The sequence below is a fragment of the Penaeus vannamei genome, chromosome 19 (genome assembly GCF_042767895.1).
Source record: "Penaeus vannamei isolate JL-2024 chromosome 19, ASM4276789v1, whole genome shotgun sequence".
Lineage (NCBI taxonomy): Eukaryota > Metazoa > Arthropoda > Malacostraca > Decapoda > Penaeidae > Penaeus > Penaeus vannamei.
Genome location: NC_091567.1, coordinates 11,681,540 through 11,694,039, shown reverse-complemented (window position 1 = coordinate 11,694,039; position 12,500 = coordinate 11,681,540). Strand labels below are relative to the sequence as shown.

General features: G+C 38.7%; 2 protein-coding genes across 2 annotated transcripts in view; both read right to left on the bottom strand.

Moving 5' to 3' along the window:
* The window catches only part of LOC113804227 (adhesion G protein-coupled receptor L4), a 16,886-nt gene extending 12,934 nt beyond the window's left edge, over positions 1-3,952 (bottom strand). Inside the window, exons 1-5 of the mRNA XM_027355070.2 lie at positions 2,911-3,952; positions 2,108-2,597; positions 1,648-1,799; positions 525-693; positions 1-45 (exon numbers count right to left, since the gene is read on the bottom strand). The exon at positions 1-45 is cut by the window's left edge and continues 137 nt beyond it. Of these exons, the coding sequence (XP_027210871.2) occupies positions 1-45; positions 525-693; positions 1,648-1,773 (340 nt within the window). The 5' untranslated portion in view covers positions 1,774-1,799; positions 2,108-2,597; positions 2,911-3,952. The remainder of the gene's footprint in view (positions 46-524; positions 694-1,647; positions 1,800-2,107; positions 2,598-2,910) is intronic.
* Positions 3,953-10,599: 6,647 nt separating this feature from the next.
* LOC113804229 (adhesion G protein-coupled receptor L3-like) overlaps positions 10,600-12,500 on the bottom strand; it is a 22,530-nt gene continuing 20,629 nt past the window's right edge. Inside the window, exon 21 of the mRNA XM_027355073.2 lies at positions 10,600-11,264. Coding sequence (XP_027210874.2) covers positions 11,220-11,264 — 45 coding nt within the window. The 3' untranslated portion in view covers positions 10,600-11,219. The remainder of the gene's footprint in view (positions 11,265-12,500) is intronic.

Here is a 12,500-nt window from a genome sequence, read left to right as displayed (position 1 = left end):
CTTGATGGTAGATGGCGATGCCGGGGTGCCCTTGCTCGTCGCCGCCTACGGGAGAGTCAGGACAAGGAATGGTTACCGTTTTGAACTCCGTTTGTAATGATAAAAAACGTCCTATTTGTGCATTTGTACATACCATGCTCTCTGTCTGTCTGTCTCTGTCTCTCACTTTCTCTCCCTCCCTCACTCTCTCTCTCTCTCCCATACACACTCACACTCAAATATAGCAGTTTCCTCTCTCTCTCTCTCTCTCTCTCTCTCACACACACTCATACTCACACTCACACATAGCAGTTTCCTCCCCCCTCCCCCTCTCTCTCTATCCCTCTCCCTCTCTCTCTCACTCACATATAGCAGTTTCCTCTCTCTCTCCCTCCCTCCCTCCCTCCCTCACCCCCTCTCTCTCCTTCCCTCCCCCCCTCTCTCTCCCTCTCTCCCCCCTTCTCTCTCTCTCTCACCCCCCTCTCTCTCCCTCCCTCACCCCCCCCCCCTCCCTCTCACTCACAATCACACATAATAATTTTCACCTGTAGATAAGACGTATCGCTTGGGTTCGTTCTGCAAGTTGTTAATGGTCCAGAAAATGTCGTAGCTGAAGTCGGCCTTTTCCCAGATGCTGACGCTGAAGCCCTTGGAGCAGATGTTTGGGTCCTTCGTGCAGTCACCGGCGCTCTCGTAATTCTGCTTCACTAAGCACTGAAATGAAATCGATGAAAACGTCAGTCATTTGCGCGTTCTCTGCCATCCCCTAATAGCTGCATTAATTTATAAATTGAATTAGGATAAGTATAGGCTATATAACTCTTAGTTCAATTGTATGAATTATGAAATCGGTTTGGAAAAAAACACATAAATTACACATGTTGCACATTGTGCAAAATAGTGAAACTATTGTATAGTTACTACGAGACAATCTGATGCTGTCCCGGACAATATCTGCTACATTCGTTTTCATTTTCCATTTATATAAGTACACACACACACACATATATAAATCTATAAATCTATCTATAACACACACCTACACATACACACACAAACACACACAGACACACATATATATATGTATGAATATATTTTTTCTTTTTTCTTTTATTTATCCACTTTTTTATCTTACTTTAATTTAATTCTATTTATTTTAATTTCTAGAAATATCAGCTTTAACTGCTTTTCTAAGACTGTACTTTCATTTCCTGTTTCTCATTACTTTGTGGGCCGTCTTTAGCAATTCTGATAGTTATATCAATTTCATTGCACCAATCATCATACTTACAAATGGTGCAGTAGTAGTAATAGTAGTAATAGAAGTAGTGCTAGTGGTATTTGTAGTAGTAGTATTAATGGTAGTAGAAGTAATAGTAGTAGTAATAATAGTAGTAGCAGTAGTAGTAGTAGCAGTAATAGTAGTAGTAATAATCGTAGCAATAGTAATAGTCACAAAAGTAGCAGTAGTTGTAGAAGTAGTAGTAATAATGATAACAGTAGTAATAATAGTAGTAGCTGTTGTACCCTCAGTAAAACAGCTTTAGCCATAGCAACATCAATAACAGCAGCAACATGAAAAGTCCTACTAGCAGCCAGTGCAGTAAAACCCTCATTCCTCGCGCTCCCTGCTGCCGAGCCCGAAACAGCTCCGCCTCCGAGCCTCACCTCCTGGTTGTCCGCCTTGACCCTGACCGCGTAGCCGAAGCCGAAGGGCCCGTCCGTCTGCTCGAACTTGTCCTCGTCTTCCCCGTTGGCGCCTACCATGAAGTCCTCCAGGGACCCCGCGTGCATGTCGGTCGTCGTCTCGTAGAGAAGCTCTGGCGAAGCGAGGAGTTCGGTTAGTGGGTTTAGGGTTAGACGCCTTTTCTGATTCTATCTCTCTTGCTGTCTTTCTCCCACACCCCTACTCACACACACTGACACACAAAAATATACATTCATGCACAAAATTATCTATCATCCTATTCATGAGTATGTCAACACACAAACACACACACCCACACCCACCCACCCACACCCACACCCACACCCACACCCACACCCACACCCACACCCACACCCACACCCACAGACCACTATAGGCAAAATCAAAGGAAAAGCCGATCGGTGCCGAACGACTGCTCACCCTGTATAGAGACGTGCGGCGGGTAGGTGATGGGCGGCTCCGTGGTGGTGCTGGAAGTTGGAACGCTGGGATCTGCTCGGAATGAAGGAGGAGGAGGGGGGAGGGAACAACGTAAAAGAAGGGGGGAGGGAGAAATGATTAGTTATCACATAATTATTGGTGTTTCTATTGGCTGTTTTGTGCAGTCCACGCTTCAACTTTCACATACTCGAGCACACCACGACCATACTACAATGTTTACTCTCACAAAAGTGATATGCCTTGCAATTAACATATTTTTATTGATAAAACAACGATTTTTAAAATTTTCTAATTAGTTTTCCGCAAGGCATACCACTGACACATCTTTCCGCTGCACCCGAAAGCACAACGTTTACAATATCATAGACATGCACTCAGTCTCTCTTGTGTTTTGCAGAGTACGCCGCCCGGTCTCTGGGTCTCTCGCCGTCTGGATCTCCCGCCTTGGACCTCAGCGCTGGGTAGGTCTCTGGGGGAGTGGATATGTAAAAGAAAAAAGAAAAACATGTTAATAAGGCAAAAAGAAAAAAAAAAGAAAAAAAAGAAAAGAGAGAGAGAGAGAGAGAGAGAGAGAGAGAGAGAGAGAGAGAGAGGGGGAGGGAGGGAGGGAGAGAGAAAGAGAGAGAGAGAGAACCAGGAAAGGAAGGGGAACTGCTTATGGACCGAATAAAGATTATGGGGAATATTTTACATGGATAACATACATACAAGCTTCTTGCAAAGTATATCGTTAAATACCGTCATGATTAATTCAAATAAACTGTTTCGGAAAAAGAACTTACCTTATATGTTGTCAGTATGCCGATCACAGTTACCTTACATTACGGCAGCTAGTTCTTGCAAAGATGGAACCAATCTAGTTTTGATCTGTGGTAATGAGCGAATGTCCCTTCATCAATATTTGCCTCTTGTGATACTTCTCTATTGACCGTTTCTTGTGATGACTGCCATTTCTTCATATATTCCAAGCGATAGTTCCTCATTATTCAGTCTTGCGTTTGCACCTCATGCTGATTACAGAACATAGAACAGCTTCTTCCCGAATGTACGCGCACTTGCTGTCATCCCTTATTCATTCACACAAACACAACCGAAACGGCCTGTTTTTTTTTTTCTTTCTTTCTTTTTATTTCAACGTTTCGGGTTTTTGGCACGATATTTCTCCTTGCCATTCCATACACTGATGAATGAGGGAGTACTTCATTCACTCAAAATGAAAATCAAAATATTGCTGCTGCGAGGTATCGAGGATTGCGCCAAAATTCAGTAGCATTAGCGCATGGACGTCATCCTTATGCTGTAATGACACTTGCCAAAAGTTTATTCCTCGGATCTCATGTGGCTCTTGTTATGAAAATAAAACTTTAAGGGTTACTTTGTAGTTTGACTTTCTCGTTCAACATTCATCAATTGACTTCGTTCTTAGAATCTTTGAAAGACAAGCCCACGATGTAGTGTGCGGGAGTATATGTAGATTAAACATTCAGCTTGCTTTACTGATTATCAAAATCCTCCAATAACCTGTGCTGACCTTGGCTTTGAGGCGCATTGAGGAAAGTTCATACTTCTAGAAAATCGATGACTCTCCCATTATCTTCTTTTTTATACATGAATTGCAGTACATGTTATTGCAATAAAATGTGATTCCAGTATATTTCACCCTTCCTCTGGTTGTCTGCAGTTTTCCATTAGTTTTTGCTATGGATGGCAACTCCACTACTCCGACCACTCCTTAATGCCCACATATAGTAGCTACTTTTATCGACTTCATCTGTCGATACCAAATCATGCTAGTATACAGTTGCACTTTTTAAGAATTTATTAATCTGCAGTAGCCTTATTTTGTTCGAAACAATAATACGTAAAATATATCAATTTACGATACTGTTATTCTATTCGAAATACAAGCTCGCTTCCTCAGCAGTATTTTTTTTTTTTTTTTTTTTAGAAAAGTTGCTTCAAACGAATTATGCGCCTTCTCTATTGTTGATTCCACTCAGTTATCTCCAAGACTGTTCCGTTGTTCATATTTCCATTCTTTTTCTATTGAACTCTTACTTAAGCTGTTCTTTTTAATGCTTCTAGCTACTATCTCCTCTTTATGAAATTCCAATTCCTTTCACTTCACTCTTGAAATATTTTCAGAAAAAAATACTGATTGTCTGTTAGTGTTTGGGATGTATAACTTAAACAGCACCATGCTTCACTGTCGGTTTTCATTCTTACTGTCTTGCTGTTTACAGACTTTTCTTATACAACAATAATAATAATTGAAAGGAAGCTCCACCATTCACGTAACATTAACGTAACTTCCTTCCTGTAACATTTTCAGATTTTAGCTTCTTAGTAAGTATCATTATTTGTGATTGGCGGTTATATCATATCCAGTTCGCTTTCTTTCAAATGACGTTCCCTTTCCCAACAAAGACACATCCTCCTCCATCAGGGGAATATTCGCTAATAGTTCTTATGGTTTTCCGGCACTTTGAAATGACTTTTCTGGTGTTTGTAAATTATTTTCGATCTTCATTAATAATCACCCTTAACATCTAAGAGGCACCGTTTTTCATATATATTCCACAACCGATTAATTCATTCTTGTCATTGGTATTTACTGCAATTCTGTTCACTGATGCACATTCCCATCATGGCTGAAGGACTGTAACAAGGCTATTTTTTGTGTGGGGTATATTACAAGGATTAATAAGGACGAGAGTAGCTTGACAAATGTTCAACTTTGCTAGAGATTTGTTTTTCCAGGAGTGGAGGTCATCTTACTCTTTCATGAAATCCCAGAAAAGTAAATTTCTTGGTTATGACAAGATCAATGAATCTTCTGTAGATTAATTGTGGCAATGATGTAACTATTCTCTTGCTTGCATCTGAGGTAATGTAACTGATAAGATCAACCAGGTAGCGATGTGATTAATTATATGGTTAAGGTTTTATCTTTTTCTAGTCTATATCTTTATATAACGCCCATTAGTTTAATTATATGGTTAAGGTTTTATCTTTTTCTCGTCTACATCTTTATGCAAAGCCCATTTGCCGAAGAAAGTTATTAGGAGAGGCTCCAGTGCTCAGGTCAGCTGATTAATTTTTTTTCCACTGGTCCATGCCTCTTACCTATGCTTTTGATGCATGTTTGGGGCAAGTAATGAGGTCGCCCGGTGTGAAGGCTAACCAGGAAGAATGCCCATGCTGAACTTCTCTTGGCCTAAGTGGAGCCTTTGCAGGTAAAGTCACTTATGCTGAGCAGAGTCATGTTACTGCAGCATTGAGTTGGATGGTATTACTGTTTGTGATAAAGCCACTAGAAGTCACTAGAGTATTCTCTGTCCAGTGCAGCATTAGCAAAATGAACATTGCTATGGATGAGACTTTGTTCGAAGAATTGGCGGTAAAGATATGGTGGGTAGCATGGGTAAGAGTAGCCTCTAAACACGGAAAAGAGTCGGACATGCTTGAGGAGTGGTGTTGACGCTGAAGAGTGTGGGGATAGTGTTATCATGGTGTTACTCTTTGCTGACGAGTTGGTAGTCAATGGCTCCCTCACTGTTGCTGATGGTGACTCTGGAGAGGGCATTATTATCTTGACTACCAACCTAATCTAATCTAACCATGAGTAGTGTATTCTTGGGGCGAATAGGTGAGGTTACCTAGCATGATGATCAGACAGAAAACTGCTCAAGCTAAGCCTCCCATGCAGTCCATGCAGGCGAAGGCAACAATGCAGATGGAGGTCATGTTGCCATATGAGCAACCAACTGACCGGTAATGCTGTCAAGAAAGGATTTACTGGTGTTCACCTTCGTGCATGGTGGAGCTTCCTTTCAAGTGTCCATTTGTTGAAGGCCTAACTGAATGAAACAGATATGAACAAACGGTTGCTATGTCCTGTATTACTTGAGATATGGGAGATATGCGTTTGACGTTGCCAAGAGTTAACCAAGTTTTGCAATCAGAATCGCAATTGCAAACTTGTATAGGGTAAGAACAACTGAAGATATTGCATAGATGGGTACTGAGAGCATAAAGCCGAAATGTCAGGGCTTTATAACTGCAGATATATCTTGTATTCCCTTGTTGCTCGAAGAAGGCAGTATGACAGGTATGCTTATAACCTGGTCATTTGATGTTTCTCTGATGGTCATTGGTGATTATAGCGATATTTTCATGGTAGATGACAATTTTACTGAGGTAACTGCAGCAGCTGTACCATGTTTTAAAGTTTGCTTCGAGATACATATAGTCTTGCCAGAATAAGCACTTTGATCCTGTTAGTGATGCATGTCTTCATGGTTTTCCATTGTGTGAATCCACAAAAGTTTTCAGTCGGGGACCTTCACGCAATTTTTGCTCTGATTGCGTGGGTGGATGGTATTTCTTTGGACCAGAGAAGTGACAGGTAGTCACTAGTCCTTAAAGGTGAGAAGCATGCTGAGTAGTGAAGCAATTGTTTCTTACTTTATAATTTGGTCTAAAGTGCTCTTTTCACTTGTCATGTGAATATTGTGTACTTTTTGAAGAATACCTGGGCAGACACTTAAAGTGGGGAAATGTAGTATACATATTACCAGTACACTGATTTCACGAAGCAACCATATGTCAAACTGTAAGCCCAAAGATAACAAGATCTAAATTAGAATGGGTGTTGTATTTCCTCGAAAAACTATGAAAGCTTTTGAAAGTACAGCCATGTATGCTTCGGAATGCTAATGGTTCTCTTTCACCATCATCAACTTATTTCCCCCTAATTAAGATCTAGATGAACTTTTTCTCATGTCTCTTCTATGTAAATCTGAAGAAGAGTGCTCCTTCTGCACAACACCAGCAACGTACTGCAGGCATTTTCTGTTCAAGTAACGAACAAATGCTTTATTAATACTACTCGTAGTTCTACATTTTGTGTTAAGTTTTCTTTTCTAATGCTGTTGCTGGTTTACCTCTCCTTAATTTTTATTTTTCATGTGATAACAGCTTGTCTTTAAAAGCTGTTTCTGGACCCTCCCTCTAACCCACTGTTCTATATAAGAACAGTCATTTTCTCTCCTATTAGCTGTCTAGTAAAGGTTGTTCTTCATAACTATTGTTGAACAAAATTTCTGTCACCAAAAAGTTCCACAACATGGGCAACTGTTTATAGCTCTTGTCACTCCACTCCCACAAACAACTCTTCCAGCTCCCAATCTTCCTTAAGGCAATTATATGCTCTAGCTGGGAGATAGACTTATCACCCGACTTCCATTCTTGCAGCTCCATTATCCCCTCTCTATCTGCATTCAAGAGAGGAAGAAAATGGGGTTGGCCATCCCCTGGCCATCTATGCGCTAATCTTCGTACAAACAAGTCTCTCTGCGGCGTAAATGCAACCATTGGTTTCCTTTCATATAAAGTGAAATTTGTACTGTATTACAATTAAATATTTGGTTGTATCCCCTTTTTATTTGTAAATTAGTTCCAGTAGTTTAGATTTGTCCAAGGTGGGATGTATTCGAGTCCAACTAGGACAGTTCTTGTTAGGGCCTTATTTGTATATCTCAGGCTCAATTTCAGACCCAACAATTCAACTGACTGGATCCAGAACAGAAGGGATCTGCATGGTTTACATGCAATCGTGTACTTCCTGTCAGGAGACACCTTGGTGATGCTCCTTCCTGCTGCCATAGCTAGTTATGTGTTCCTTTATTGATCCGTAACTTTCTACCAATGAGGAATACATCACAGGCTTCTAGCTTTGTGAGAGTGCAATACTTTCATGAAAAAATGGTATTTTGTGAAGGAGCTAACAGAAGATACAAACAATCTTTCGTATAAATAAGGAACTGGCTGGAGCATTTTCTGGAAGCGATTTTTAAATCGTGAATGTAGAGGCCATTTTACGATAGGGGCTGAAAGCTTCAGTCTTACCTTTGCAGTGTTATCAGGCGACTGAGCTGACGGTGATAGCGGATGATACCTGATGGGATGATCTTAATCATAAAAAATATAATTACAAGAGTATATCTGATGTTGCTACATGAATGCTTGATCAGTATGACCAGTATTATTTCTTATATTGCATTGGACCTATATCTATGAACATTTTTCATTTGATTCTCCTGCTGCAGATTCTCATTCTTGTTCTAGGCTGCTGTTGAGCTATTATGGCGGAGGCCTTTGCATTCGCCCCCAATGGAATGTGGCCTATTCTTTCTCTTAAGGTGTGTTACGTAGCTTCTTAGCGTAAACTTCATATTCATTTTGAAAATTAGGGAGTTTGTACTGTGAAGTAATTAGGGAATTTCCAGGACAACATTCCCTTACCACTCCTCGTAAGACTCCCATTTCTCCGCTGAGTTGTTGATTTCTCATCCCTGAGATATCAAAAACTCTAATGTATAATTACTCTAATGTATGATCATTCTAATGATACTATTTCCTTCTCCAATAGGTTGCTCCTTCAATGGAGTTTATAATATTTAACAATGAGAAACCTTCCTCTATTCACTATTATTCCTCTTCTTATTAAACCATACCTGCCAGCCTTCGCGCTCCACCTCACCCCGCGATGGAATCCGACATCTTGACAGCCCCTGCTGCTGCGAACAGCACTTATTTGCCTGCTTTTCTGGCGCTGTGTCACCTTAGTAAGATTCTTCTTTCATTTACATCATTCACTGAACTGGACACTGAATCCTTTTCCATAAGAAACACCACTAATCATCTCACTGATTTGTAAGCTTTCAGTAAGTTTAACATGATTTGCATTTATTTTTTAAATTTCTTAGTATGTGATAATACAATCTCATCTGGCCCTCGCTCGGAAATGTCTGCTTGTCCCTGCTTTAGGTCAGTCGTTATGCTTTCGTGTTATAGCCTGCATAATGCCACCAATCATACCACATATGAAATCGATTTGGTTGATTCTTGAATTTATACTGAAAGCAAGGCAGTGGCAATTGGTTTTCCAACCTTACTTAAATATTATCCTGTAGAATCCTAATGGGCAATATCTTGTGTGTCCATAAGAACGGTTGACGACGTGTGGTAAAGAATATTTAAATGGTGGATGCAATTTAGTTTGTATCGAAAAAGATTAGTAATGATTTAGTGTTCTTGTTGATATTTCATTCTTACTGTTCAAGATGTCTGTTGAATGATACTATTCCACAGATGGATAGTTGATAGGATGTGAATTTGGTATGGGATGCCGGTGTTGAATTCAGGCCGTCTTCCCATTTAATATCTTCTTGTTACCATTCCGAAATTGGAACTCATCGTGTTAGGTTGAAGCTGGAGGGCCCCTAAAAGGTCAGCTTTCATCTGGTGTTCGCAGTGCAGGTGTAAAACAGCTGATCTACTCTTGTCAGACTGCCTAGTCTCATCCACAAAGGCCATTCCATGATTATGACCGGGATGCTGATTGGGACATTAATCACCATAATCCCTATTCACAGAAGACTTTCTCCTTCTCTGTCCTTTTTATTTATCTTTTATTATTGGTATCATATCCATTTCTGGCCATTTTCATATTTTCCAAACACTTTATTCCTGGTTGATCTTTACCCCCTTTTTATATGCTAAAACGATGATTTGTCAGCTTGATTCCAAAATCACAAATTGTATTCTTTATTTGTTTTCTTCATAGTTGGTTTGTCAGCTGTTTGCCAAGTGGTCAGTGCAGCATGTGTACCCGAAGCTTACTGACCTTACTAACCTAGTTTCCACGTTTATTTTGTTTGTTTTTTCATCTTATTTTGCTCTTTCAGGTATTATTCAACTTCGCCATTCTCGATTGGCTGTCGCAAGTCTAGCGTTGACTTCCTTCAACGGTAGACTTCAAAAGTTTTTTTTTTCCTCATTTTGTCTTGTTAATTGATGATAACGATTATCCGTGCTTTTTTTTTTTTTTTTTTTTTTTTTTTTTGCTAAACGGAGTGCCTTGTTTTTTTAAAGGTATATTCATTCCAAAATAAAGTAGATGTTTCGTCTAATTTTGTAATTAATTATATGTTAATCATTAGTTAATTTTGATTATGCTCTTAGATATATATATTTTTTTATTATCAGGCGCCATTTGTACTTTATTACTACCGCTCCATGCAGTGCTTCGACCATTACCTCTGATATAAATATGTTGACTAAATATGCGACGACAAAGCAATTCAGCAATATTAAAAATAATAGGAATAATTACAATAGTGCACTATTAGTGATAATAGTAATGGCAGCACTGGTGATAATACAAACATTAAAACAGTGACAATCTCACACTTCTTCCTTTTGTTTGAGTAGGCCTATCACTTTTTGAATATAGTTGTGAGAAACAAGTGCAAAATTCGGCAAATAAATAATTAAGACACATCTTTGTGTAAAAATGTCACTAGTACGTTTAAACATGATCGTTTGAATCTGGGTAATCAGACGCATAATCAAAGGCCATTTTTGGTTGTAGATCTTAAACTACTTGGTAATTAAAGCAACTAATAATTGCTGAACACATTTTATTCCACTCAGAAATAAGGCAAAAAATTAACTGTCTAACAACTACCAAGGCATTGCTTAACATGAAGATTAAACATGTCTTTGCACTCATGACAATCTCCATGTGCTGTCTGCCCCTCAGAAGAAATGCTCTTCTAGACAGCAAAGGAGGCTGTAGGGTTAAACACACAAGCAAGAATGCACACAGTTAAATATGGAATGTTAACGCTGACTGTTAATTTTCGGACTGTTATGCTGGTGTACTTCAGAGGACGTCCATCTCTAAAGTAGATCAGCAAAATCTACAAAAGTATTTGATAACTATTTTATCAGCCTAAATAAAGATACTTAAAACATGAAATAAAGATAAATGAAAGCAAAAGAATGTGGAACATGAGTCAACGATAACATGGCGCAAGGATTTTTTCTTTTCTCTTTTATTGAATTTCCGTAATATTTCGTAACCCTCTCCCTACCCCTTCATGATGATGCTCTAGTGCAGTTGGTGCTAAACATTTCCAATATATATTTTTTATTTCATGCTAATACATTAACACGCGGAGTTTCTTTAAGCCATTTCCAGGTCTCGAGATCGTCACGTTTTAATGGAGTGGTTGTCTTCGTATTAGGTTGTGGCCGAGGATGTGCGGGATCCGGGCCTCCCAGCGACCTGCAGGAATGGCCAAGTCTTACTTTTTCCTATAATTTAGATGTTATATCGTATTGAAATGGTATTTATATTAGTCTATAAAGAATGTTTATTGGGACACTGCGAATAGCCTCTCGCCTGCCATTTCTTCATAAATTATTTTAAAGAAATCTGTTAAAACTGCATAAAAAAGAAAGCGAAATGGAAGCTCAGTGTCCCGTCCATGCAATCAGGCTGTAATTTAATTGACTGCATTATTTTTTAACTGGTTGAGGAATTTGGAAATCAGGCTCTTAATAAAAACAAACACACATAAAGCCCCCAGAAGATTGAAGGATATTAACCATTTTTTTCTACATAGTGTTACGATATATATGACTGTCAAAATATTTTTTTTTCAATGTTGATTTTGAAAATTTTGAAAAATAATATCCTCCTTTTCTTTACACAGTATTGTTAAGTTCCCTCTCTTGAAATATTTTAAGCTAGCACTGACAATTTTAAGCAAAAAGTAATATGTTTTTCATTTAAATAATCATGCCATCTTATCTTTGAAGGCTTCATTGGAATTTCGTTATGTCGTTATCCAAGACATTACTACAGTATTATCTTTCCATTTTAATGTGCATGCAGTATGCTGTATGTCTTTACAGACCCGTAAATTAATATAGTGCTAATTCCATACGAATGCGATTAGTATATTTGCTTAATGTAAAAGCGAAATTTTCTTTAGTTGTTATATCAGAGATAAACCGGATGAAGCAAAATAGAGAAATGGAGCACACACCGAACGCATGAAACAGTCTAATGAATTGTTATTAAAATGGACAGAAGGTTGGGATGAGTAATATAGGGAGAGCCAAGTTTACAAATGGTGTGTTCATGAATGAAGGATCTATTTCACTGGTATAGATATGCGGTTTGTCATTGATGATAAAGGATTTTTTTTTCTTTTTTTAGAGGGGGAAGGGTACATGCCTATAAAGGATATATAAAAACAGGAAGGAGTGGCAGAATATTGAAGCTCGAGAGAGTTTTTTATATTATGAATAGAAATTATGAGATCAGTCTAGTGTAAAGGCGCAATTTCACAGCTGTAAAAAATCGCAATAAGAATTTTTTACGCTCTTTCTTTCTTTCTTTTCCTTCTTATGCGTATATACTTCGCTACCAATGAAATGCGGATATGAAATAAAACAGAGCTACAGTAGAGAGAAATCAAAAGCCGTGACGCTTCGAACTAAAAAAGCTTTCCTC